This window comes from Triplophysa dalaica, chromosome 2, assembly GCF_015846415.1.
Source record: "Triplophysa dalaica isolate WHDGS20190420 chromosome 2, ASM1584641v1, whole genome shotgun sequence".
Lineage (NCBI taxonomy): Eukaryota > Metazoa > Chordata > Actinopteri > Cypriniformes > Nemacheilidae > Triplophysa > Triplophysa dalaica.
The window spans coordinates 4,906,826-4,934,322 of NC_079543.1; the positions used below are offsets into that span (position 1 = coordinate 4,906,826).

Genomic DNA, 27,497 nt, shown 5'->3' on the forward strand with positions numbered 1-27,497 from the left:
GAATGCGAGTAGATGATGACAGAATTTTTATTTTTGGGTGAACTCAATTTTCTTCTTTGAAAGTAAGTGAAATGTTTGGAGGTGGAAAAGTATAAAGTATATTTACATTTTTCTTACATATGCAATACATGTACATATATGCATTACACACAAACATACAAAAAGTTGTTGTTGAACCATAACAAACATTTGGTCTGTGCCAATTTCCAAAATGGATCTACTTTTTATTAACAACTATTGTTTAATCAGAAAATGGTTAAATATGCCTACATAAGGTGGTGGTTGAGTTCAATTGTTGCTTTGGCCTGAATGTTAAAGTTTGCTGCCACCGTCTGGTCATAAAATAGAATTACACGGAAAGTGGGAATAGATTTTTTACAATTATTAAACAGTAAATCAGAAGCAATGACTATACAGATTTTTCACGTGGTTCACAAAATAAAGTTTCTCTGTTGTATTAGTCATATCACCGTCACAAGCAAAGCGGAAAAAGGCAATAGGCTTTCGAAAACATTTTCATGTCTTTATTTATTACAAGCAAACTCTTTGTTGCTGTTAATAGCTACCGAAAAAACAGGCGAAAATCCACATATCTACAGATATCAACCTTTTAAAAACTTTATACAAAAGGAGCCCAAACTGTACATGAATATTACATATAGTATACATATATTATATATATATATATATATATATATATATATATATCTATATAATAAGTTTATGATCAATTTCACGCTTTGTGCAGATGAAACAACGAAAAGCAACAGATAATGTGTTAATCTTAACAGGCTGGCACAGATTAAAGCTCTGCTAGTAGTCATAAAGCCTTCAGTTATAGCATCTAGTCGAATATTTGGTCACACCTGCTTAATTTAAAACAAAGACTATATTTCATGTCTTTTCAATGTCCATATGAGCAATGACCATGCACGTCCTTTCAATAACATATTTCATATCAGCCAGACAAATAACAAACAGTTAAAGCTATTGTCTTGAACCTTCACCTTTACTCAAGTCAATTTCTCCTATTTGGTTGTTTAAAAACTCAACAGTAACATTCGGATTCTGTAACAGTAAGTAGTTCTCTTCATCTTCTAGATACAAAAGTAGCAAAAAAGACAGTTTTCACGAGATATACAAAATACCTATTTCATACGGCCTTTTCTTAAAAGATACAGATTAGAGAAGTGTTTCAGAACGCACCCCTGACCCAGCCAGCGTTCAGTGTTCAAATGACTCCTGCGTTACAAAAAAATAGCTCTGATTCAAAATAAAAGTTTGTCAGAAATAAAAGGAAACATTTGTGAAGGGGATATTTGTTCTTAAACCACCAGAGATGGTAGTTTTTAAATGGTCGTCGTTCGCGGCTTCCCAAATTAACTTTCCCAAAAGTGGCTTTCTTCACTTTGTGTTACATTCAGAAAGCCACAAAGCTACAGTGATATCGAACAAATATGGAAAATACAGTATAACGCGAAACAAAAATATAAATACAGTGGAGCAATCTCTATTATATTACAGACTAACTTAAATACAGTCTCACGGGAATTCGTGAAGTTGTTACGAAACGTAATCTATGAATTCGTGCTCATCCACACGAATTCCTGCCTTTTTTTGCGTTTCACCCAGCACGATTTTTCCATCAAAATACTTTAATACGCGATATCTTTCATATGTATAAATATATATCAACACAACCTGATGGGAATTTATACCTATTTTACAAGGTGGCTCATTCGTGTGAACTCCTATTTCCTACGATCTTATTCGTATGTTTTGTTACGATATGACTTTTCTCCTGTGACGTCAGGTTTAGGGGCGGGGTTGGGGGAGCTATTTATCATTGCTTTGCCACGTGGTGAAACTAGCATTTTTAGCTAAATTAGCCTTTGCGGCTGTGGTTTTAGGGTTTGAGTTGAGGTTAGGTGTTGGATAGACATCTCCTAAAGTATTTGCGACTTCTTTTGGTATCAGGTTATACATATATAAATGTACATACACACGCGGTCTGTGTAATGAAAAATTTCGTGGTAGGTTGTGCTGAGTGACACAGAAAAATAGGAATTCGTGTTGATGAATTCGAATTAATAGATTTAAGTTTCGTGACAATTTTACGAATTCCTGTGAGACTGGGTTGTAACAACATAACATGATTCAATCTAAATACAAGCACATTCAATTTTTGTTTTAGATTTGACAGCATTGGTTAGTATTTTTTATATCATATTTCTGCGTCATATTACTTGGACAAAAATTATAAGGGGCAGTAAAACAGTGCTTTAAAATCACAATAGCTGTGCGTCTCAATTCGAAGGATGCGTCCTCCAGAGGTCGCATATACACCATCGAGTTGTATTATACCAGGTTTCATTTCAGAAAATCTTGCTAACGACTTAATATAAATGAATTTTATAATGTTTTTTAACTGAATTGAGACGCAGCTAAAATGACGTAAGTCAACGCTTGATAAAGCTGAGTGGTTGGTCCATTACTACAACATCACAGGACATGCACATTTCAGACCAGAGTAACTAATCAAACAGTGATTTTTTTACATTCAATGAGTAATGTTATACACGTTTCGACCACAAATGAAGTTGTCGAAATGTTCGTCTTGTTGTTCGTTCGTCCACTTTGCCTTTGTAAACCTTAACATCAATATACTCATCGATAAAACGCGTGCGTGTGAAAGGACATTCTGTAATATTGTGACTACAGTATATGAACATGACATCATAAATTACACTTCCACCCCTGATCAACTACACCTATTACATCATTCTTTAAGACATATGCGTATGCCGAGCGTCCGAGAATTCTGAACACGTATACGCTGAGGTTACGATGCACCGGAAGACACCTGCTCACTCTTGGAGTACCTATCAAAACGGCGGTTCTGATAGTCTTTGACATCACAAACCTCCTCTCTCTCTTTTTCATTGCGACTCTGCCATGGATGATGATTAAAATGGGGTAAAGGACGACTGGCCACGTGAGAACCGAATGATGGATTGAATGAAGGAGATGAAATGAAACAGCTCCGGGAAAGCAAAAAAAGAGACAGAGAAAAAGACATGCATGGAATGTGAAGGACAGCAGCGATGGAGTCATGCAGACAAACTCCTGAGTGTTTTTTTTTTTTGATTTAGGTCCATGTCAGTATTACAATGCAACAGTGAAAAGTTTTGGATTCGAATTCAATTCAAATCGAATGCGAACGTGAATTTACAGGACAAATGGAGCTAAATCAAACAAGTCTCTGAGACAAGATTCTTTGTATGAAATGAAAATCATATTTAAGTCGTCAGGTCGTGAGGCACTAAGATCAAATCCTGCATCCTGCACGCTAGAAATGAGACGTTTCTCCAAAACAAACTGCTGGGGATAGTACAGACAGGCCATCTGTGATGCTGACCTTGCCGAGGCTGTTAGTTTAATGAGTTGTATGCGCGGGGCTAATCGGGCTAATCGCATCGGACTTCATCAGATGATGATGAATTAATAATGCGCTGAAAGCTACCATAGCCTACTAACAACTCAGCGCAGGGCTCCATCGAGAATACAGGCAACATGCTTTGACAACAGTCAAATAGGACGGTACATTCATGAAAATACACACATACTGATTTTATTGGGCACACAAAGGCAATGAATTTAAAAACGTCATCGTCCGACAACTTTGTCAGCGAATTCGTCCGGAGCCCTGGGCTGGGCTGCTGGCACTGGAAGATGTTGAACGCTGCTGAACATTTAACCGTTTTCATTGTCCGCTGGTGCGACGTCAACTTAAGGCAGTGTGGTGGGATTCGTCTACTAATGCCGGACGCGTTTTCTACATTTCTCTAAGCGTAAGGCAACAAAAGCACACATTATTATACTCCGTATTTCACCTTTGGTTCCGAACTCTGACGTACAGGATGGGAGACATCAAGCAGCGTTAAGGCAGAACAGTCACGCTTAGCTATCTTGCATCGCATTTCTCGTTCTATACTAAAAACTATAGCGATATTCAATTAGAGGGGCGGGGTTGTACAATTAAAGCTAAACATCAAGCAGCAAACACGTACTGTATAGTAACTGGTTGTCATGACAACTTTGGAACATGTGCGCGATGACACATAATTCGTAAAGTTAAAGGGCAAACGATAATCACAGTCCAGTTATGCAATGGTTCCAACAAAGGCTTACACATCTACGTCTAAGACAGCGTAGCGAAGGAAAGGGCCGGCTTTGGCCACTTACGAAGTGATAACCGTAGCCTACGGTGCGTTCCTCAATAACAGGTTTGCGCAAAAGCAAAACCAGTTTGTTCTATAAAAGAGGTTGGACGAGAAAAAAGAAGCAGAGAAAGGGGAGGGGAGACAACAAAGACAAAAAACAAACAGGACGGTCAGTTTTGAGAGCATCCAAGGCCATTTTAACTGTCATCCACACATTTATATTTTGTGATGGGAGTGTTGGAGAGGGGAAGCGTTATGCTACTGGGCCCCGTAGAGTAATTTCTCACATTAAGGATTAAGACGTGGGACGGGCAAAGACATAAAAGTGCAAAGGGTATCCACTCAACACACATCAGGAAAACAAGGTAAAGAGGTCCCGAGGCTGCTTAGCACAGTACGCCACACTCTTCTGGTTGGCCTTCCTCCAGTCCACGAATTAACACGCAGCATCGCTAGCTCTCAAGCGTGCGTTTGATGCTTTAGACAAAGCATTGGTAACAGGTCGAGATTGTTTTAAAAATAGTCTACATGGCTTGCGAATCATGTAAATAGTTGTGTTATATTTCTAGACTGAACCAACTTTTTTTTTGTGTTTTTTTTGAAGTCACACGGAGGTCTCAGGCCCTGGTGCAGTGAAGGCGTAAGCTGCCCCGGAAAATCTCGGGTTTTCTCCTATTCGCAGGAAAGAGCTGAAGGTGCGGTAGTCGCGTCTGCCCCCCAAGTAGGCGTACATCAGTTTTTTGGGACGGGATGAGTCAGACCTGCGGTGGGTGTGGTTCTGGCTCTGCTCGCCGTGCCTGTTGTGTTTCCGCGCGGATGGTGCGTGGAGGGAGGAGAGGGGGGTGAACTCAGACAGGTGGCCCATGTACAGCTTGTCAGCGTTCTGGAGAAAATAAAATGTTAAAGAGATGAATTATCTGCTCATACACTACAGGTGATAAAGATGCAGCGGAGACGACACGCTTCCGAAAGCCCCAGCAAGAAGCAGCGCAATCAAAACGTAACAATGCACAACGACATCAATCACACGATCATCACATGCGTTTGCAAAAGAATGTATAAAAAGCCTGAAATCACGAAACAAAATCCTAGAAGACAGATTTGACACCTTGAACAGAACTCAAGCTTTTAGTGATTAAGAATTAACTTCTCTGAGAAGTGCTTCCCAAACTGTGAGCTGCCGCCCCCCAGTGGGCTGTAGTGGTATTGCAAGAGGCCAAGACTAGCTAATTAATAAATTATTAATAATTAAGTAAAATATTATACATTCAATCTATAAGTAACTTAATAAAATATAAAAATAAAACAACAGATTATGTGGCTTCACTTACACATGTCATTTGTAAATAGTTTACATTGTCATGGATTACAAGTACGATTTATTTATTACTCTCTCAATTCACCAGAATGATTCAAACATTTTGTGTTAGCCCACATGAACAAATACTGTAGTATACTATAGTATTCTGTAATATTAACTATAATAAATGGGAAGAATATATAATAAAAGGATAAACTGTAGTAAATTCTTATGTTTATGATAGTAATGCTTGAAACCAATGTAGTATCTAGTAATTTTGCCACAGTTTACTATAGTAAATATTATAGTACACTACATTGTCTTTTTGTATGGAAAAACTGGTTTTGTCGATTATTTAAAGGGACCGGTTATATTTTTACTGTCAATAAAAAAGAATATTGGTGTCTTGAAGCTTGTCGTATGTTTTTGGAGGGTTGTACCCCTCTAAAGTTTGGGAAGCTCTGTCTTAAAGAAATTGCTGAATGTTGTATCAGGTAAATCTCATGTAAGCATGTCCAGGTCACAGCCAGGTCAAGTTGCAATTACAAAATCACGTTTTAAAATAAAGACAAGAAATGATATCTATCAAAAAACAGAGAAACTATACTACAGGACCTTTACAGTTTTGCATTTAATTGATCATTTCTTTGGATTTCAGGGCAAAATATAGCCCGCACATGTTGCTGGATGGCTTTCATGAGATTCACCCAAAAACACCTAAAAAGGGGTCAAAAGCATCTTCTAGGACATACTGTACAGACATATACAGAAATATTACAAAATTGTCACTTCTCTGAACTCAATCTGAAACTCATGCATGAGTGTTAGATGCAAAACTGTTTGTATGCGTCTCCGTGTCCTGATAGCTGCACACACTGCACACCCCAAACCACAACCCAAACACAACCTGAAACACAGTGCAAGTCACGGCAAACAACAGACCCACACAAGTGCACGAAGATGATTAATCCAGCGGGTTTCGACTGGAAGGAGCCCATCCAGATTATAAACAGGATTCTGGATTTCTCAGATCATCTTAATCCAAAACGGCACGGTTGATCTGAGAACTCCAGAGCTCCGGTTAACTTGAGATTGGATAAATTTTTCGCTGGCATTAGTCTTGCTCTTTACCATCGAGCCGCTAGGCCTCGGTTGAGTTCTGAACCCCATCAAGCAGCGAGTCATGACTGTGCGCTTCAACCCTGTCAAAGATCCTGTCAGCCCTCATTCTCTGTGAAACATCACATGTGTACACACACACACATAAACACACATACACATACAGACTGAAAAATGGAGCACTAGACCAGTGTGCATACCTTAGGACCGTACATTAAAAAGTTAAAAATATGCATTTTCAATACCTGCAACATAAAATACATAAACAGACATAAACATGCACGTTTCATGCATGCAAACATGGAAAACAACAAGGCGTATAAAACATAAACCGAGACACCACAGGGTAAGCTTTTGACTCCGATTAATGCTTTGCCGATAATACATCTCACACGTAAATAAACAGTCATTACCCTGCTGTGTCTGATACTCACACACACATGCAAAGAGAGAGAGAGAGAGAGAGAGAGAGAGAGAGACGTTCACCTCCGGCTCAGTTCAGAAACTGACACTGCTGGAGGTCTGAGACAGCATAAAGATGGTGGACTGCTCAGCAGTGAGACACCGACGCTTTGTCTGCTGTTACCACGGGTCACGGGTTAAACACGCACAGGAGAGGAAAGGTCAAGGGTCAAGGCCAAGCATCAGAGGAGAGAAACAGAGAGGTGGAGGGAGAAACAGAAAAGAGGAACAGCTCGGAGGTTATTGTAGCTGTAAGATGCTTTCTGTGGAATTTTATGTGTTAAAAAGTTTGTAAGTGTTGTTTTCACAGTATTGTATACTAAAAGTATACAGTTAGAGCTTAACGTCAACACGAAAGCACAATTGAGTAGGGTTGTATTCAACTTACGAATCGGAAAAATAAACAAGATTTTTCCACGTTAGGAGCTTGCATGGAGCTTAACAATTAAAACATTTTTTTACATATACTGTAGCTTCTTATATAATTGACAACATTTAATATTTGACTGAACCTTCTGTGTGTAAATAAATAAATAAAAATTCATAGGTCTTTCACTTGAAAATAAACTAATGAAACAAAAGATAAATTAATAGAAATAAAACAAATTCAAACCGATGTAAACATAACATTTAAATTAAGAGCAGAATAAAGAGAAAACTAAACTCATAAGAAACTTATGAGTTTTAAATTAAACATTAAAACACAGTCACGTGTCATAGTCAAATTATTGAAAGTGTGTTTCCAGCTCAACTAATAGAATTATTGTAAAAAAATCCCGCAAAATGCTAATATATCGTTAAACTCCTCCGACACAGCAGTGGAAAGTGTACCTTGAAATCTAAACATTTCTTTTGCTAGTACTTTACTCTTTAGATGACAACACCAACACAACGCCCACTTTTCACAATCCCTTCCTGATGAAAAATAAAGCCACTCCCCACATTTTTCTTGTAAAATATCCTTTTTGACCTTAAAATACTTGACGTTACGTATGGAAATAGTTATGAATGCTTGTTTCATGTTAACATTACAGCCCTGAAACATTGTTTCCACATCAAGGAAAACAGGTGAGGGAAAAGATCACACAGGTTAGGTCAGTGGTAAAGCAGTTCATTGCACACACAAAATTTCTTTACGAAATTTTTCCTAACATAGTATGTTGACATACCATGTATGTTGACAATAAAATACACAGAGTATGCATTACATCACAGAGTTGACAATTGAATTCCATTTAGTCATCCAATGTAGAGAAGAATCTACAGATGAAGTGAACCATGAATCAGAATACACTTACATCAAACACACTGGGAACCAGTCCGACGCAAGTGTAAATCTAAAGAGCAGTTAGTATTGTTATTTCAAATATTAACAACTTTCGACCTGATTAAGACAAGTTTTTTTAAAACACATTTTTTTCTTTCGAGAAGTAACACATCATGATCAAGATAGACTCCAATTGGTCGGTGCTTTGGATTGTCTATCGGTTTAACTGTGGTCAAATTACTTTGGTGTCTACCCAAAGGTTCATTGCATATGACATTTCTCTGTGACTGAATTGCAATGTAACAGGTTCATAAAAGTTTACCATGTTGTGTTATCTAAATGCATATGTGTGTGTAGAAATTGTACCTGTATTTTCTCTGTGGTGGTGGGCCACATGGCTCTGCAAAACACTTTCTTCAGCACATCTGGCAACAGACTGACTATGATCAGCAGAATTATACTGAGCCACGCCGGACCGCTCGACAACATCTGCATGAACACGTAGTACATTCTCTGATAGTTTAGGAAAGGCCTGGAGAATAAACAAGAGACAGATACATTATGGGTATGAATTATGGGTACCTTTTGTGTTAAGCTAACTTTGCTTTTGTTATACAGTAGGTCACATAAAAAAAATTATTTTAACTCTTATTTCTTGTCACGCCTTAACCATTTATTATTGCTACATTTAAATGGACTCAGACTTAAAGTTTTAAATATTGAAATCAAAATGAATTAAACTTACTCTGCATACTGACGATAAAAATGGGATAAAAAACATCTTTGTTAAAAAAAGTCATATTGCCAAACTAAGTAAAAACGGTAAAGTTGACTTTTAGTTCTGTGCAATTAGGATACTGTCATGTTTTACGTTCAGGTTTCACAAAGACTTTTATTTTGACATTTTTGACTTTTAATTATCGTTTTATTTTAATCCGTTTTATTGCTTCTGTGTTGGTGTTGTTCTAAAAATGCTTGAAATATCATTGCCATAACACTAATTTATGAATGTTACAAAACAAAACTAAATAAAACTAAACAAAATATAACATTTGTATCAAAATATGTCAACGTTTATGGTCTTTCAGAATCTTTCTGCAATGCATATATAGACATCAGTGTCAATGTATATACAAAATAAACATCTACAAGTGTGTTCATATAAAGTGCACAGTGGTGTGGACCGTACCAAATGATGCCTCCCCACAGGAGTGAGAAGATGACATAGAAAAGCAGTGAGCCCCATATGACAAAATGGTTGATCCACGTCCAGTAATGTGTGTCCAAGGCAAGCTACAGCACATAGTAAGAGATGAAGACGACATCCATTAACATTCACCAAAACCATAACACATCTGTACGATGGTCTTTGCAACAGTGAACGTACCTTTAACGTAACCGTGAACACGAGGACCGTGAACACGAGCGTTCCGAATGTCCAGTTTCCAAACATCTGGAACAGAGAAATATTGAAAAGGCAGAAAGAGATTGACACAGATGCACAAACAGACATCTCTCATGTTCCCGGGTTTTGCATATTAATGCATTAAAAGTATAAAAGTCTGCTCACATATTAACCTCTCAGACTGCTGTAAGTTGTTGTCAACCTAAACCGTAGTGTTGTGTAGTATATGCCTTGTGTAATATATCATATGCCTGAGGAAATCTTTAAATGTTTCTTTACTGTGAAAGATTCTGAAGAAAACTCTTGAACCGTAGCATTGTATCAATATTTTATCGCTGCTGTAAAAGAAGCTCTTCTGCATCTTGTTTTAGTGAGATTAGGAACGAGGTCTGGAAGACTCGGTGATGTCATGTCCATTTTATACTAAGCCCATAAAAGCCTCATAAATAAATACTGAGGCAAGATAGACTTTTAAAACGCTATAATGGCTTCGGTATTGCCGTCCGGGCCCAATAAAGCTCTGTTTGGGTGCGGTAAGCCTCTATGTGTCTCTTTTAAGAGATTTGTTCCCTCATTGTTTACAATGCTGGCAAGCGTCTGAATTTGGACACAATGGATATCTCTTCTTCTGTCTGCGAGGACACTAGGAGCTTTTTATAAATCAATGAATCTGTGCCCGGATCTGTAAAGCATGAATCAAAATGAAAGTGTCACAGCAAAGCACAAGTAGGACTGTATGATACTGAATGGTTTTGGTCAACGTTATGTTGATGAATTGGCAGTTTCAAAAGCAAAACAAGTACAGGGACACACAACAGATGTTAACTTACCTTGGTGAGCCAACGGAATGAAATTTAGTGTTTGTAACCGTGTCAAGGGCAAATGACATTGAAGGATATCGCTAAATGTTTCAACAATAAACAGGATTTACTATTTGGGTTTAAAACAAGAGGAAAAGTGCACTGTTTGGTGTTCAGTCTCGTCATTTTTTAAAGGGACAGTTCAGCAAAAAATGCTTATTCTGTTATCATTTACTCACCCTAAGGCTGTTTCAGATGAGTGAAAACACTAAAGCTCCACTAAATATTTTCTTTCTCTGATTTAGTCATAAATGTTGGAATAAAGTTACTAAACAAACAATAGCCAGGAGTAACATTGAATATATGGAATTTTTATGTCCTTCACATATCCTTCACATAAAGATGTCATATGGTCTTCAAAATACTTGGGAGAAGTATGGACTAGTTTTAGGGTGTTTTGACATATTTGGAGTTCGACAGCTTCTAGTCTCCAGTCACTTTCATTGTACAGACTAAAACAGTATATCACCATTCTGGTAAAGAGCCCCAATCTATTAAATGAACGGCTTAAACTTCTGTCTATCCCTAAAATAAAAGCGGTCACATGGTGCCTAAAATACAAGGTAGTATTATCGACTACTTTTATTCTGTTCTGACATTCTCTATTCACTTTCATTGTATAGACAATTTTTTTATTATTAATATATTAACTGCATGCTTTAAATTTCCATCCATCCCTTAATAAACGGTCATTTGGTCTTTAAAGGGGCGATGAATTAAGACCTCAATTTTGACACAAGTTTTTGTTATATAAGAGGGAATCGTATTCAAGCGAAACATCCTGTAAGTGTCAGAACTGAAAACACCCTTTTTACTGAAATTACAACTGTTCTTCACACCAGGCCCCGCGAACGTCTATGACGTCATTGATAGGTTGAACACCACCTTCACAGAAAAATATCAACGACTACTTCTCTAGCTGTCATATGGTGATTAAAATACTTGTGAGTATGGACTAGGAGTATTATGGACACTTTTCTGCTATTTTGACTAAATTCACATCTGAAAGCCCCTAGTCCCCATTCACTTTCATTGTATTGATAAAACATCGTCAACATTCATTTAAAAATCCCATTTTCTTCCCCAGAAAAAGACGTTACCATGTTGGATTACCATGAAGGCGGTTGAATGATAACAACACTTTTGTTTTACTAGAAATCTCAACTTTAGAGGAACTGTCCCTTTAAACAGTTATTCCTAGGAGTCTTAGGAACTTCCTTATTACAGCTGCAGGAAGTGAAATAGTGCTTGCTCATTGGCCCTTGCATTGAGTCATGTGATGATGGATGTGAATCCTACAGGCCGATGGAGATGGGCATGACAACATCTCTCTGCGACGTGACACACAGGACGAACACACAAACTCCTAATCGAACACAAGATGATAGACGGAGGACGATGAACAGGGGTCACTACTCTATACCTACACCGGCCGGCCCGTGCCACGGTAGGCATCGGCTCTGTTTGAAAACTATGATGGCGATTGAACGGTTAGTAGACACTATGCGAGTGGGGGCGGGGTTTAGGGCGAGGGGCTGAGGAGGACAACAGTGAAACTTAAACAAAAAACAGGATGAAACAGATAGGGGCAGGCTTACCATCTGTGTGTTGGTGGCCATTAGCTGAGGAAAGGAAGAGAAGCAGAAAAAAAGAAAAGCCAAAGGGCAAGGTAAGAAAAGTGGAGGCGGAGGAGAAAGAGAGATACAGAAAGAGACCGATTGAGATAGAGAGAGAAAAGCAAAGATAAACAAGGAGAGGTAGGGAGGGGGAAAGGAGTAAGAAAGTAAAGAAAAAATTAGGATGTTTTAACTTAAGAAAGTAAATCAAACAGGCAAAAAAGCAATCCAAAAAGGTTACTATGATTTAACTTAATGGCACAGAGAAAGATGTCTGGTCTGACTGATTACCCAGCATGCTTTGTGTCGCATAAATGAATGGAGAGGCACCTGTAATGACTTCAAACAAAAGCTCCACCTTATTTAGCCACAAATTCAATCTGCTTCGTGTCATTGAGAAAAAACGAACTACAGGCAAAAAACAGCACAGCTGCTGTTAAGCCGCTCAAAAAACACACACAGACAAACTATGTGTAAAGAGGTCCGACCTGTCCGTTGCTGGTGAAGGTTGCGTTGTCAAATAAGAAGAAAGCACCGAAGAAGAAGACCGTGGCGTCAAAGAGTCCCAGAAATGTCCAGTAGATGAAGGTGGGCCACCTCAGTAGAGAGTTCTTCGCAATATCTCTACAAGATAAAAAAACAAAAAAACTAAAATGAATGAAGGATGTCAATTAAAAGTGTGAAGAAACACCCCGGTCTTACGACCAAAAATTAAGAAAGATACACAAAGAAACACTACATCAGCTCTTATCCACTGAAAATGGATGCATTGCAACAAGTGTTCTGTGTCAGAGATTTTGTATTTGTATTAAAGAAGCAATACGGAGGAACAGGAGGACAAAATGCTGCGTCAAGCCATTTTCTGAGAAAATAGGAAGCTGTTGTTGCACTACTTCCGTGAGTGAAAATTGAGTTTTGTGTAAGTGGGTCTGCGTGAATATGTTTTTCAAAGGCTGGTGAAACTAACCAATTACTGCTGAGTTGTATTTGGGAGCGTGTTTGTGATGAAGTGAGACAACCTGGAGGCTTGATGTCACAAAAAATGATTAAAGCAGCAAATACAGAGATAGAAAGAGAGAGGGGGGCGAGCAAGAGAGAGAGAGAAGGGGCGTCAAGAGAGAGAGTCGGGACATTAGACTTCTTTGGTCCGAAAGAAATTGTACAGCAAACTACACAAGTAAAGTGACTTGTGAAATCAATTTTGACATTAAATCTCAGGACATCAAACATTAAAGTTTTGTGTGTCAGAGCGAGACACCCTTCATGTGAAAACCAGGATGATGCCGGTATAAATAGCCAGCGTGTGGACAGGAAATTGTCAACTGTCTCAGTGAGGAACCCGAAAAAAGAAGATTGTGAACGTGCTTTCCAGAAATACTTCCCTCGAACACGTCATTCATGATCCCTAAATAACAAACTCTAACCCTATTCTAAACTCCCACTTAAAGCAGTAGTTCACCCCAAAAGCAACTTTCTGCATCATTTCCCCTGTCGTTCCAAACAACAAATATTTGGATCATTATCATTTATTGAACAATTAATTTTACGTACGGCCACCTGAGCCGTACTCACCTGTACAGAGACGGATCTCGTTTGAGGATGTCCATGTTGATGTGCTGCTCCATCAGACTGTAGAGGAGGATGGGTAATGACGTAAAGCTGATGTTGTACAGGGTCAGATATGCGGTGTCATAGAGCGGCTGCGGAGGGACAAAACCGATTATACAAATAAACAAAAACGGTCGAGCAATTCAAGGACAGAATGTACCAAATTTACTGTAATAGGAAATAGGATGCGGTTACCTGCTGAGAGAAGCCACAGAAGAACTGATAGAGAAACTGAGGAAAAATAAAGCACACATTCTGTGGAGAAGAAACAAACAAATCTTCAGTACCTGATGATCTTAACACAACAGAAAACGTGTGGGTGTGAATTTGGTGGCTAAAAATAAACTCCGCGTTGCATTTTCAACAAGATGGCAACTCCTGGGAAAACAATAACATGTATACAAATTAGGCTTTTTTCCTGTGTTCACAGCCACAGGAAATGTGATTTGGAGTCGGCCTATTAAGCTTGTGACAGGCTATTTTGCCAGGTTTTCCTAAAGGGTTGCTTCAGTTTTCTTTTATTCATGCTGTTCTGAACCTGTCTGACTTTCTTTACGCGTATCTTCGGAGATATTCTCAAGAATGCTGATATGATCATTTCCTATTCAATGGAAGTAAGTGGTGACCGAGGCTGTCAGTCACAAACTCTCTTTCTCTTTTTGTGTTCAATGGAAGATAGATGAGGGTGCGTGAACAAACTAAAAAACAGACATAATTTTTAGGAGAACTACTGCTTTTCCTGTCAGCGTATTTGAAAAAGTTGCCAGCCAGTCCCAGAATCTTTGACCATTTTCACAGAAGAATAAGGGGAGCCATTAAAGTTTTGTGTAAAGAATGGAGTCTCAGTAGAAAAGTCCTTCGCTGCGTCCGAAACCGATTACTATGACAGTATGTACTGATTTAAAGGATGTACCTACCTATCGACAGGACACCCACTTTTAATTTTTCCGCTATTTTTATTTGATTCAATTTAACTGTTGCTCAGCTCCCGTGGCATCATGGGATAGAGAAGTAACTATCTGATGCACACTCTCAAATCTCGGCGGACGCAGTAGACCATCCGGGTATTTCTCGCCTACTTTCTAGTGCATACTGAGGTTTCGGACATACTAGTCATGACTCATTTTCGCCTACTATATAGTAAGGAAGTAGGCGATTTCAGACGTACGGTATCTGTTTTTTTCCACACTTCAATGCGAGTAGGTTTCTTCAAAAATACAACTTTTCCATCAAAAGGAGAAAACTGTGTTTTAGTCAAAGACTAGTCAAAGTCAAATTAAGCACAATTATCAGAACAATATTTGTTTTTGTGCAGTATTAGTAATTGTTTTTGGATCTTTAGCTGTTGTACTCTTTCAGAAGTGATTAAAAGCGCCCCCTAGTGTATAGCAGTGAAAACATTCAAAGCCAAAAAATAGCATTTTATGCAAACTATTGCGTCATAAAACAATGACAGAAAATCTGATCCATTTAAAAGACAACGTGAAAACTGTAACAACTGTAACTGCAATAGAGAGGTCATCTTCACTTCAAAAAGAAACTTTTTTTGTAATCTTTTTATAAGACATATTTTACCTTATAGAAGAAGTACTGGACCAGCTCAGCGATTCTGATGTAATAGTAGTGCCCGTGAACCAGCAGCATCTTCTTCAGATGTTTGAACTTGGTAATTGCATAGTCACTGTTACGGGCCGCCTGACGGCCCTCTTTACCCATAATTCCTAGAGGGAGAAAACCAGTCAATACACAACCAAACATGGTTTCACTTGACAAATTCAGTTTGGACAAGCTTTACAAACAGTGAGTGAAGTCAATTTGATTGTGAATGCGAGCGTGAATTCACCTATGCCGACGTGGGCCTCCAGGATCATGCTGACATCATTGGCTCCGTCTCCGATGGCTAGCGTGATGGGATGCTCCTTTGATGTTTTTATCATCTTCACAATCTGAAAAAACAGTTTCATTACCACAGGTCAGATCATAACAGAGACTGTTTTTGTTTGATGTATGCCTGATCTCCCGCATCATTCATGATATTTGGCTTTTTAGCACATTTAGCAGGATTTTACTGCGCTTGCTTTGGTTACAGAGAACTCAATAATTGTCTTGTAACACTATCAGTTCTGTCACTCCTTGACTTTACGGTCTCTGGTTTTCTCAGCGGCCTGAGAATGTGATTGACAGCTTTAGTGTGCTGTAAAGGAGAAATAGATCAGTGTTGTTTAAATCAAATTCAACCAAAACGGTGGTTGCACTTCACTGCTATTAAATGAATAAACTTGCAAGATCATTTTTTCATAAACTGTCTAAAGAATACCACTTTAGAACAGGAACATTCCTGGGGCTGAAGTGCTGTATTACCTGTGCTTTCTGTAAGGGTGCCATACGACAACACAGTACGGCGCTGCAGTTCCTGCAGATTTCCAGGAAAATCTCCTTATAGTTTCCTCCATTCCTGTTGCCTTCCTGATTCGGCTTCAGGATGGCAGACAGCGTCGCCCCGTCGATTATCAGACCGTAGTCCTGGCAATCGCCAGAGAGTCTGAGGACAAAAACATGTGTGAAGATGTGTGTGTGCTGCGTGCCAATGTTTACGTTTCACTACACGCACCCTGAGAACGTGTCTCTGGTCATACTGCCATGCTGTCGTAAGACAGTTCTGCTCAGGTCGAACAGAACGTCATGAAGGCTCTGCTCTTCTGTCCTCTTGGTTGTCAGTTCCAGGATCTGTGTACTGCGGTGGAATAGCTTGCTAGCGTAGCATGTTGCTGCTGCAGTTTCCATTTTGTCCCCTGTGAGGACCCATACCTTCATACCGGCCTTGTGCAGGGACTCGATTGTGTCGGCCGCTTTGTCCTGCAACCTTATTTAGAAAATGACACAAGAAAATGTTAAAACTAGTGTTACGGTTTGAATGCAAATCAATGTGACAATGTTCGTGTGCCCAGAATATTCAAAATTGTTTGGATGAATTGAACATTTGAATCTATAAAATGCATATGATTTATTGGTCACTCTTCAGTATAGGGGGCTATTCTCGTTGTTAACAAACCATTATCCATGAATTTTCCCCCAATAAACTCTTAATTTGGTGCTCATTAATAGTTAGTAAGGTAGTTGATGTTTAGGTATTGGATAGATTTAGGGAGGTAGAGTATGGTTATGCAGAATATGTGCTTTATGATTACTAATAAGAGCCAATATGCCAATAATAAGCATGCTAAAAACAACTAGTTAATAGTGAGAATTGCCTCCTATACTGAAGTGTTACCTATTTATTTATTTTAAAGTAAAATTTTAGCATTTTTTTTTCTTTAATGTATGTTTTTATTACACGGCTCGCTTAGCATCGGGTTATGATCACACTGCCGGGGTTTATTTCTGCGATAACAACCGGCTGCCTGTTACATGTTGTTGTAATTATTATGGTTTTTGTTGTTAAATTAATTTTAAACAAATAATTTTCTTTGTTTCAGAGACACATTGAAAAATTGTATATAGAACTGTATACTGAAAAACATGTAAAAAATAATTAACAGTATTTAAGTAAGGGGTAATGTACAGGCAGCCTGTTGCTATCTGGGAAATAAGCTCCGAGAGCGTGATCACACTGAAGGGGCTTATTTTGCCATAACAGCTAGCTGCTTGTACATTATCCTGCTTATTACACGGCTACTTGCCACATGAGCAAAACTGGACATGAAATGAGAATTTGAAATATTATATTAGCTCATACCGAATGCTGACCTTCCGCGTGGAAAAGAACATTTACTATCGCTTTTTAAGTAAGAAATTACGTTCAACTGTCACTAGCAGGAAATTTGTTAATATAATGTCATATATATGTATATTTTATTTGTATAAAAAACCTATGAACATGATTTGCTGCATCCGCGTTACCATGTGTTATTAGTTTTGAGAGGTTGTTATCTGGGATTAACAAACCTGCAAATGTGGCGACTGGCCAATCAGAATCCAGCCTTCCAACCAGCCGTGTAATAATAAAAATATGAAATAGTACAATATACATAATGCTTTTAATGTAGTTTCTTGTATATTATAGACTTCAATATATATGTGAGAAGAGCATGGTATTTAAGTAAATTTAAAAAATGTAAATAATAATTAGTATTACTATTATTTACCTATAATTTCATAATAAAGGTAAAATAATAAATATCAATAATAGAAAATGATTAACCTTTATTATTCACCTACAATTCAATAATTATTTACCTTGAATTATTATTTGTAGCAGCAGCAGTAGTAATAGTAGTTGAATCTTAAAGGGTGATTTAAGACACAATGGTTTTATTTGTCATACTATTATACTCTTGTTAAAATTATTATTTTCGTACATATTCTCCCAGTATTCCTGTATTAAATTCATATTACAAGTATAATTTTAAGTCATTAAAAGTCTAATGTCACGGTTACTAAGGCCACATCTGACTGTGTATTAATATTATATCAAAAAGTACCACATCATTTTTTTGTAGACAGTGCTTTATGAAAGATAATTTAAGAAAGTACAAAGTGAACAGGTCTCTACTATAAGGGCTCAGCGCAAGAAGTACAAGAAGAAGCTTTCTTTTATTCAGTACGCAGTGCTGGAATGAAAGTTAATGGCCGATGCTCTGCACGTCTGGATGGTGGAGAGGTCTTATACCGCAGTGTAATGTCTCGGCCCACTTCACTCAGTAATTAAGCAGCCTGGCGGTCAGGATTCACAGTGCCATACTGCTGCCAGATAATTAAGACTCCACCCCCCACTGCACCTCGCTCACAACCCAGCCACGCAGGAAGTGACATTCTCACAAAGACTCCCGGGAACAAGCGGCAAGATGCTCTATTACACTCCCTATTAATCATTCTAGTAACATGAAGTGGATTTTACCCTAAAACAATTTACTTGAGTTCAATTCTAACATTCTCTTAAAGTTGTAACTTTTTGGGTGTAAAATAAATCCCAAACTCCTCCCCTTACAACAATTTCCAACACTTAACTTATAATAATAGTTGTTGTGCTGTTCACATCATTCCTCGTTCTTTATTGTTCTCAGGATTAGTGGGTGTCAATGAGCTCTTCATGTCAATTTTTCCACTTGTGCGGAAGACTCAATTGACAGTCAATGCGCCTCATTTGTGTTGCATCTCTGCATTGACTTTTAATGTAATTTATTCATGCAAATAGTTCAAATCACGTTTGGTGTCAAAACAGCATTAGCATAAAGTTAAGATGTCAGGGAATTTGACGTCTTGTAACTTAAAAACACGTACAGAAAGTAGGTAAAGTAACCTTATGTGTTATGTTTAAACAGATGACGAAAGAGAAAAAAAAAAAATGTGTTTATACATTTGATACATTTCTCTTCTTTATGAGCAGGATTAAAAAAAAAAAAAACGCTTTATAATTTTGACTCGATTTGTATTTTTCTCATCTTTGAAAACAATTTCTCTTTTCGAGTGATGTCATAAGGGTCTCACATGTGGAAATGTTTTATGCTAGCGCTAAACCTGATATTTAGCAGCAAATAAATATGGCCTGATACCTCGGCCAATCATTTCTATACACCCTCAAGTTTGTCCTCATTCTGTTACAAAATCAGTTGCCAACAAATAAAATGAAACCCCAACCTAAAATTTTGTTCTAAACGAATATACTGTTTCATTCATTTATTTAATTTATTCTACTTTACACAATCAATTCCTGTTTTATAATAATATAATAACAAAAATGACAGTTTCATGATTTTATTATTTTCACGAGCCAATCAGTTGCCAATAAATAAAATCAAACTCCGCCCTACATAGGAATATAGTGTTTAATTTATTTCTTATTTATTTATTCAGTCGGTCAATGATCCTTCTAATCAAATTAGCTTTTTAGTCAATTTAATAAAAGCGTGTGATTCAGAGTGACCCTACGAATTTAACAATAGGCTTCTTCATACAGGCTACTGATTACAAATCAACAACGCCTGACAAAATGAGTTCCCCTCCAGTAATCTCAATTCCTTTACCCCGTCATTTTCATTAAAGCGGCCGACAACGATTGATGTGTTTATTTGTAAAGTCCGTAAGTCCACGAGGCACAACAGTACTTCATCAGTGCGGTGTGCCGGCCCATTGATTGATTCAAGAGGGCTCTAATTGCGTTAGCTGCTTGTTATCAGGCGACACCGATGCCTGACGGATGGACTCTATTGATTGGCCGTGCGATTAACGATTACCCAGAATGCATTTGTGTGAGAAAACGGGCCCGTAACGCTTCAATATAGTCATTGGGATGTTACGGGCTGTTGTCAACCACTCTCTGGATGCATTGTATCGTGGCATTGGTTGATGGGTCATCTGCATATACAGCAGATTTCACTGATTGTAAGAACTCTCGAAAATTCAATTCATTTTATTTTCTATTAAACCTGGGGATTTACAGCAACACTAGAGATGCCAGAGTTGAACACAGAACTCTGATACAGTTGGATACTGTAGTCAAGTAATAACATCTATCTACTAGCAAGCAACTGTACAGAAACTCAGTGACCTTCACTTCAATTTTGGATTGTAGCCAGTACATTCTGCTTAGAAGAGTACAAAACCCATTCATTTCTCCACAGAGTAACTGAAAAGGTACAGTACACATAACCAAACATACAATCGTTTCATTCTACATTGTTGTGCCGTTTTTAATTAAATTCCGTTATTCACAAAGCCTCATGGGATGCATAGTTCTTGCTTCATATAAAACTGGTCACTGAGCTTTGCTAAGGTTTGGTTCATCATTTAAAAACATGAATGAAAGTGTTTTTAAAGATCTGATGCAGAAACAGAACGGAAAACAGAACAGAAAAATGCGCTTTAATAGAACATTGAAAACAAAAGTTTGTGATCAATCAGATACAAAATATCCACGGTGGCATATTTGTTCAATATTTGCTTTTAATGCCCCCTTAAACCCAAAGTATAATCTGCGCGCCGCCCACATGATGTCATTTTCGTCATCAGGAGGGTAAGCGGTGGTTCCCCCGCCCCATCCGCAGACTTACGGAACCGACAACAGCATAGCACACGCAAGAAAAAGTTCAATTGGCCAAATACACTAGATGACGTACTGCGCATGTGTCGAACTCGTCCATTCACACTTGAGTTTGCACAAGAAGCTGTGCAGGCTTGTGCGTGAAACAGACGCGGAAAGTAGACTATACCCGGGCCTTTAGGTTCAGATAAACCATCAAAAATGAGGTGTATGGTATAAAAGGACCACTAAACACCCAGAACACTAAAGTTTAAGGTATTTTTTAAACATAATTATTTTGAAATAATTTCGCTTTTGGCCATGATTTCAGATTGTCTAGAAATGATCACTCACCTGTCCTCAACAGCTGTGGCTCCCAGTAGGATGAAATCTTTCTCGATGACATCATAAGCTTCAGCCAGTTTCTTGTCGCGATCCTGCAGAGCCAGTTTAGCACAGTTGAGGAGACGGCACACGTCTTCATACTCCACTTGACTCAGCTTCTTATACGCCACACAGAGAGTCCGCAAACCCTCCTATAGGAGAAACAGGTGTAACAATGCTATGAGTGTACCAGGTACATTCATTTTCAAAACGAGCTTTCCATCACCAGAATTCATTATTTATCCGAACACTAGCTTTAGATTTAAATTCTGACTTATTCTGACCCGTTCTTACTGTAAATAAAACACCTTTACGGTCGGTCCGGGCTCCTTTTCCAAAGTGATGTCATCCCTGACCCAGATCCACAACAGATCTTCATTCCTCATGCCCCACATTATATTATTTTCCAGCGTACACTGTCTGATATATGACCTGTGTCATATTCATTCGATTACACACAGAAAAACAGGAGACCGAACGTCTTAAACTAATGACGCTTGTTTTTAACGATCGCTCCTCTAATCAAAGCTAATGAGATCAGGGATGGGCCGCACTTTAAAAACACATAAAAAAAAGACATTGTCCTTTTGTTTCACATTCTTTCCCTCGCTCTCTCAACAACCTTCAGGTACTTTCTTGAAATAGTTTCACACCTAACCTCATTAAATGAACGAAAGTTGCTCAAACAGAAGATCTTTATTCTTCGCCAAGGTGCTTTTGTCGCCTATAAATAGCACCGCTAAAATAGGAAAGAAGATGAAGATGTTTCCTGTTTCTGCTCACCACAGCGTTGTGCTCTACCCGCGCTCTGACCTGCTCCACCTTCCCAGAAACCACTCGTGGGAAAATAGAGGAATCTGCACCTTTACAGAACATGTAGTACTCTCCTAAAACAAACAAACAATTATAAAATTATAAACGATTATAAACATTCAAATGATAAGATTGATACGATTTGGATATTCATTCATGAAACGATAACTATAAAGACAAATGTAACAATAACCATTAAAACATTATTATGATGTTATTATAACGTTATTAAACGTTACGTTTAGTCTTGGAAGCTAAAATGCTGGCGTTTAACATTTTAAGTATGTAAGCCTTTTAAATATGAATGCATTTTGATTGTCTGTTAATGTCTCTTGTCTCTATAAACATGTATCAACCTGTATCATGTATCAAGTTAGTTTTCAACTAATTTGACTTTTTTTAACCCCTTCCTTCCTCTCAAGTGGCTTTTTTCCCTTCTGGTATGTAACGTCCACTTTTCACCAGCCAATCAGTTCTCAGCAAATAAGATCACGTTCCACACCACATTTTCGGGTCAAAACGGGTCATGAACGCCGCTTCACATTGACTTTAAATTAGCATATTAGTTATGCTTGAAAATGAGGTTTTCAAATAAAAAGATTAATATCCGTTCAGTCAATTGGTACGTGACCGTACGTATTCAAGAATCGTACAGATGTCTAAATCCATCTCTCATTTGTATGCTAGTAACACAATGACCCAGTTGCATTAAACGGACCTTCCATTCGGACACACACGGTGACTCCGAAACATTCAACTGGAATGGGAAATAGTCAGTGTCTGTAAAATACTTTGGGGTCGAAACTATTCCCAGAAGCTAAATGTGACAAAATCTCCATTTCTCGTCCTCAAAGGCAAAGATGATTCGCTACTTGAGGTAAAGTAAATATGTTTATTTTTATTTCCAAAATGAATGCATCGCATTTGTAATGAGTGGGATAGGCTAACACGAACTGGGTCAAGGGGATTATTCATCTTACCTGTGCTTGATCTCACGATTACGCTCATTCTCCTCCTCACAGAATCAAAGTTCAACACCTCCAGCAGTTCGAATCTAAACGCATAAACACAGTTGTGTAAATAAAACGATGATAAATCAAAAGGTTAATTGTTCTACAAGCTGTACTGCACATAACCACACATATAAAAGAGTTCCTGTGGGATTTCTTTATTACAGACAGAACCTTGTGTTCTCATTTGTAGGACAGTGTGTAACTGCACTAATTATGGCAAAGTCCTTGTCCTCTGAGGGCACACACACAAACACACAAACTCTTTCTATTCTACACTACACACAAACACCTGTCCTTTCGTAATTCAGCTGATCATAAGACAAACAGGGGGTCTAAAATGTACTATTATTTTGATAACCCGCTGAGTAAATACTTCATAAACCCGGTTCACTGCTGAACTTCCCCTTTTTCACGCCACACTTTGCAAAAACGTATAGCGAGACAAGAAAAATCCAATCACACAGTAATATAACAGCTTTGGTATTCAGGAAAGTGGGATTGTGGGTAAAGCTCTTTTCTCAGGTTGACGGGGAGCAGACTAAAAAGAGACTTCCTAACACCAGCAGCTTCCTGTTGGTCATCGGCGTCACGCTGTTTTCCAGATGGCTCACCTTTCCATCTCATCCTCTCTGTTAAGGATCTCCATGTGACTGTCCTTCAGTCGAAGATAAGTGAAGCCCAACCTAAGCAGGCGAGAGAGCTTTTTGAGATATTTTCGAGCTGAAAATACGTCTATCTGTAGATGTTCGTGAGCCTGTATGCAAGTGTCTCACCTCTGCATGCCCTCCACCAGCGCCACCTCATCCGGAGAAGAAGAGATGTAGGAGGAGGTGGATTTGCCTTGATGGATCCCTCTTTTGATGCCGTCCACCGTCTCCTCTTCTTTCACCTGAACTGTGTGACACAGACATAGAGCCCGGAAAAACAGCTCCTCACGCTCCTGATGACACACACGATGGGAGTTTTAAAATTGAGCGTACAATTCAAGTTGACAAATTCTTTTGTGGACTTTTATAGCTAATCTACTGAATTCATTTGTCACGTTAGTCTGAGCGCAAAGATGAAGTGAGAATCCATCCATCACCTCACCGATCCCCAGCTAAAATACTACAGTAGTCTGCATGTTAATGTGATGGATGTGTGTAATGAAACTCATTCATCCTCTCATTGTCTGCAAAATGCTGTCTCACAATTGTAGAGTCAACATGCACTGTATTTCCAAAAGTACATGGACACTTACATACAATGTTTACAAGTTATTGCATTATATAACAAAATATCAAAACAAGTTTTAAGTACGATAAGGAAATCACACTTTACAAACATAGCATTTCGCGTTTCGTGTATGAAATTATAGACAGTTTCAAAGCAACAAGACTCCCCTTAGGTCTGATTCACATTTGCCATCTAAAACCTTGGGGAACACGCGAGCCGCGCCTCTTTCTCTCTTCGAAACCCTGTGGTGCTTGCACGGCACTCCGAAAAGTTTAACTATTTCCATCTTGACACGATGCGCCTAGAAAAATGCACCACATGTGCATCGCGACAGTGTCGCCCCCGATTAGCACGCCTGCCCCGCATCTACATATAAAATAACGAATATCCTGGCAGAAAAGCGAAATGTGAATCGGGCCGTAAATCCCGGTAAACATTCACGAATAATAGAGGGCCTGTAGATTATTCCTCATGACAAGCAAAATAAACCGAAAGAACGGTTATTTGGCTAAACTAGTCTATCCAATATTTTGAATTAAGACTGCGATACCAAGCTCAACGCTAGATGTCCCATATGGTTTCTTTAAATGCGACACAACTATAGGATGCGTTAAACAATTTTTTATTTAATAAAATTAAAATACAACAAAATTTTATACAAAAAAATATTATTAGACACTAGCCAGACAGATAAACAAACACACACCGGAAGTTAACTGCAGTCCAGGTCTGCGCGGCTGATGAAACAGTCTATAATGGTCGGTTTAAGTAGTTGGTTGGGAATATGCATTTACATATAAGTATATTACTATTTATACAGCTCTACAACTAATATTGTGGGGAACAGCATTTAGTAGCTCACCTTTCCATCTACACCTGGAGAGGAGTCGATCATGTCCATGTCCATGCCCACTGCCCCGGGTAAGATCTGCCCATTACAGATGGCATGCGGCACGTAAACATGTCCATCAACACAACATTCCTTCAACTCCATGTTATTTTCAGTCAGAGTTCCAGTTTTGTCTGTGAAGACGTATTCCACCTGTAACAGACAACATAGAGATTTAATAGAATAGCACATATCACATCTAATCATAAACCCGTATCGACACACATCCCAATTGGTCACATATTAACAAACATCACATATTGATATTACAAAACTACATTACATTAAAACACACACAGACACTCATTACATACAATCACACGTTGACATATTTTGATGTATTTTTATTTGGGTTTATACGTTTAACTTCTTTTATTGCAGTATCAGTTTTAGTTTAGTTTTTGTTCAGGCAATCATTTTGGTGTCTTATCTTAACTTATTTCAGTCTGAGGTAGCACTTTTTTTCCATTTAAAGTTTTTCCAATAAAATTTAGGCCAATATTTGATTTGATTTAAGTTAACCTAAATGTTTCATAACAATCTTGCATCTAATTACATTTGGACACGTCTCAAAAGTTTTGGGCTGAAGAGGTTTCCTACCTGTCCGAGTTCTTCATTCAGATCTGATGTATTGACCAGCGGCCTCTCTCCGATCTCCTCATCGAACATGTCATCATCCCACTGGATGAAATAAGAGCCTAGAAACTTCTGCATCTCCACGGTCACGTACATGGACACGGGAATGATGTAGTTGAACAGAACCATATAGGCCAGGAAATCTGTAAACGCCCGAATTAACTGAAGGGAAATGAGAATATGACTTACATTTGCATTTTGAGAAAAACATTTTTATATTCTGGTTCACGAATATTCAACTAATAAATAAAATCATCGTTAGAAAATAAAACAGACTTAGGCCGTGTTCACAATTGACTTCTTTAAAAAAAAAAAGCTTGCATCGTTGTGGTTACAAATAGCATCAATGTTTAAAAATAGCATGTGTGAACGGAGGCAGACAGGCTTCATAGGCAGTGTAACCAAATTATATTTGAATTATACACAGAGAGTGTCTTGCAATAACCAATCACATATTTCAAAACTACAATACTAATTTCTCGATAGAAATGCAATCAGAAGTTATTGAAAGTGAATATTAAACTTACAACGGGCGTTTCAGCTGCCATTTTATTTTTTCGAGTTTGAGCATTCTCGTCCAATCACATTCCTTACATGTTGTTATGGAAACAACTAGTCTCTTTCATTGGTCAGCTGTGAAAAAGGTGCTTGACATAGGACCTTTTTTATACAGAAAAGTTGAACCTTTTTCAACCTCAAAAGACGCTCTTAGCTGCAGAAAAAGACACCAGTGCTGGCATTTGAAAAAGTGCTCAGGATTTTTTTGAAAACACGGTTCACGCTAGGGGTGTGCGGTATGACGATATTAGATCGCGAACGATTAAAATGACTGCACAATCCACTTTTTCGGGAAAATCGTTAAATCGTCCTATATAGTAGTGTTCTATAGAATTCGTCCACATACTTGCGATAGATTGCGCCATGTTAACAAGCTCGTATACGTTGCTTGTGAATTCAGTAAGATTAAGTGACGCGGTCAGTGAAGATGGAGGGAAACACGGAGGACTTGGTCCCTTAAAAAAAATTCTACATCAGTAATATTGAAATGGTTTGGGTTTTCCCCAACTGACACGGCCCAAACAACTGTTATTTGCAAATGTGGCAATGATAAGATTCGAGCGCCGTAAGGTAACACAACGAACCTTTTTAACCACCTCAAAATAAAGGGACTGAAAGAGTATGCCGACAGTCAAATTATAGAGGGATCCCACGCGAGTAAATCAGGTACAACCAAGCATACGGAAACTAAAAGGCTTAAACAACGACTTTAGCGAAAGAACCATTTGAGAAAGGAACTCCGTATCCGTATGACAGAATGAACAAGCGCTGGAAAGATGTCACTGACGCGGACGCATTTTACCTGGCCAAAGACATGATTTCCATAAAGACTGTGGTAAATGAGGGCTTTAAAAAACTGCTCAAAGTCGTAGATCCACGTTACGAAATACCCAGCCAAAAATATTTATCCTCCACGCCCATTCCACAGCTTTACTCCGAGTGCCGCAACAAGATGAAAAACAAAATTCAAAATGTAAAGTTTTTTTCTAACAGCTGATTTATGGTCTTGCACTTGCATTAAATATTAACTTGATTAAAATATTCTTCAAAATATAAATGGTAAAGAGTATATTTTTATATGGGGACTTAGTTTGGCTGTATTGAAGCCCCT

At 38.3% G+C, this 27,497-nt stretch overlaps 1 protein-coding gene across 5 annotated transcripts in view; it reads right to left on the reverse strand.

Moving 5' to 3' along the window:
• Positions 1–686: 686 nt before the first annotated feature.
• The window catches only part of atp11a (ATPase phospholipid transporting 11A), a 62,179-nt gene continuing 35,368 nt past the window's right edge, over positions 687–27,497 (reverse strand). The window contains exons 12-31 of one of the 5 annotated variants that reach the window (XM_056771296.1): positions 25,793–25,990; positions 25,166–25,345; positions 23,862–24,028; positions 23,700–23,771; positions 23,056–23,129; positions 22,046–22,149; positions 21,233–21,414; positions 16,472–16,723; positions 16,222–16,402; positions 15,704–15,806; positions 15,436–15,581; positions 14,056–14,115; positions 13,825–13,952; positions 12,741–12,876; positions 12,235–12,258; positions 9,759–9,824; positions 9,561–9,664; positions 8,738–8,903; positions 6,655–6,754; positions 4,970–5,106 (exon numbers count right to left, since the gene is read on the reverse strand). In XM_056771296.1, the coding sequence (XP_056627274.1) occupies positions 6,665–6,754; positions 8,738–8,903; positions 9,561–9,664; positions 9,759–9,824; positions 12,235–12,258; positions 12,741–12,876; positions 13,825–13,952; positions 14,056–14,115; positions 15,436–15,581; positions 15,704–15,806; positions 16,222–16,402; positions 16,472–16,723; positions 21,233–21,414; positions 22,046–22,149; positions 23,056–23,129; positions 23,700–23,771; positions 23,862–24,028; positions 25,166–25,345; positions 25,793–25,990 (2,433 nt within the window). In that variant the 3' untranslated portion in view covers positions 4,970–5,106; positions 6,655–6,664. Of the gene's footprint in view, positions 5,107–6,654; positions 6,755–7,128; positions 7,222–8,737; positions 8,904–9,560; positions 9,665–9,758; positions 9,825–12,234; positions 12,259–12,740; positions 12,877–13,824; positions 13,953–14,055; positions 14,116–15,435; positions 15,582–15,703; positions 15,807–16,221; positions 16,403–16,471; positions 16,724–21,232; positions 21,415–22,045; positions 22,150–23,055; positions 23,130–23,699; positions 23,772–23,861; positions 24,029–25,165; positions 25,346–25,792; positions 25,991–27,497 lie in introns of all 5 variants that reach the window. The other 4 variants (XM_056771307.1, XM_056771278.1, XM_056771317.1 and 1 more) reach the window with 4 other exon arrangements.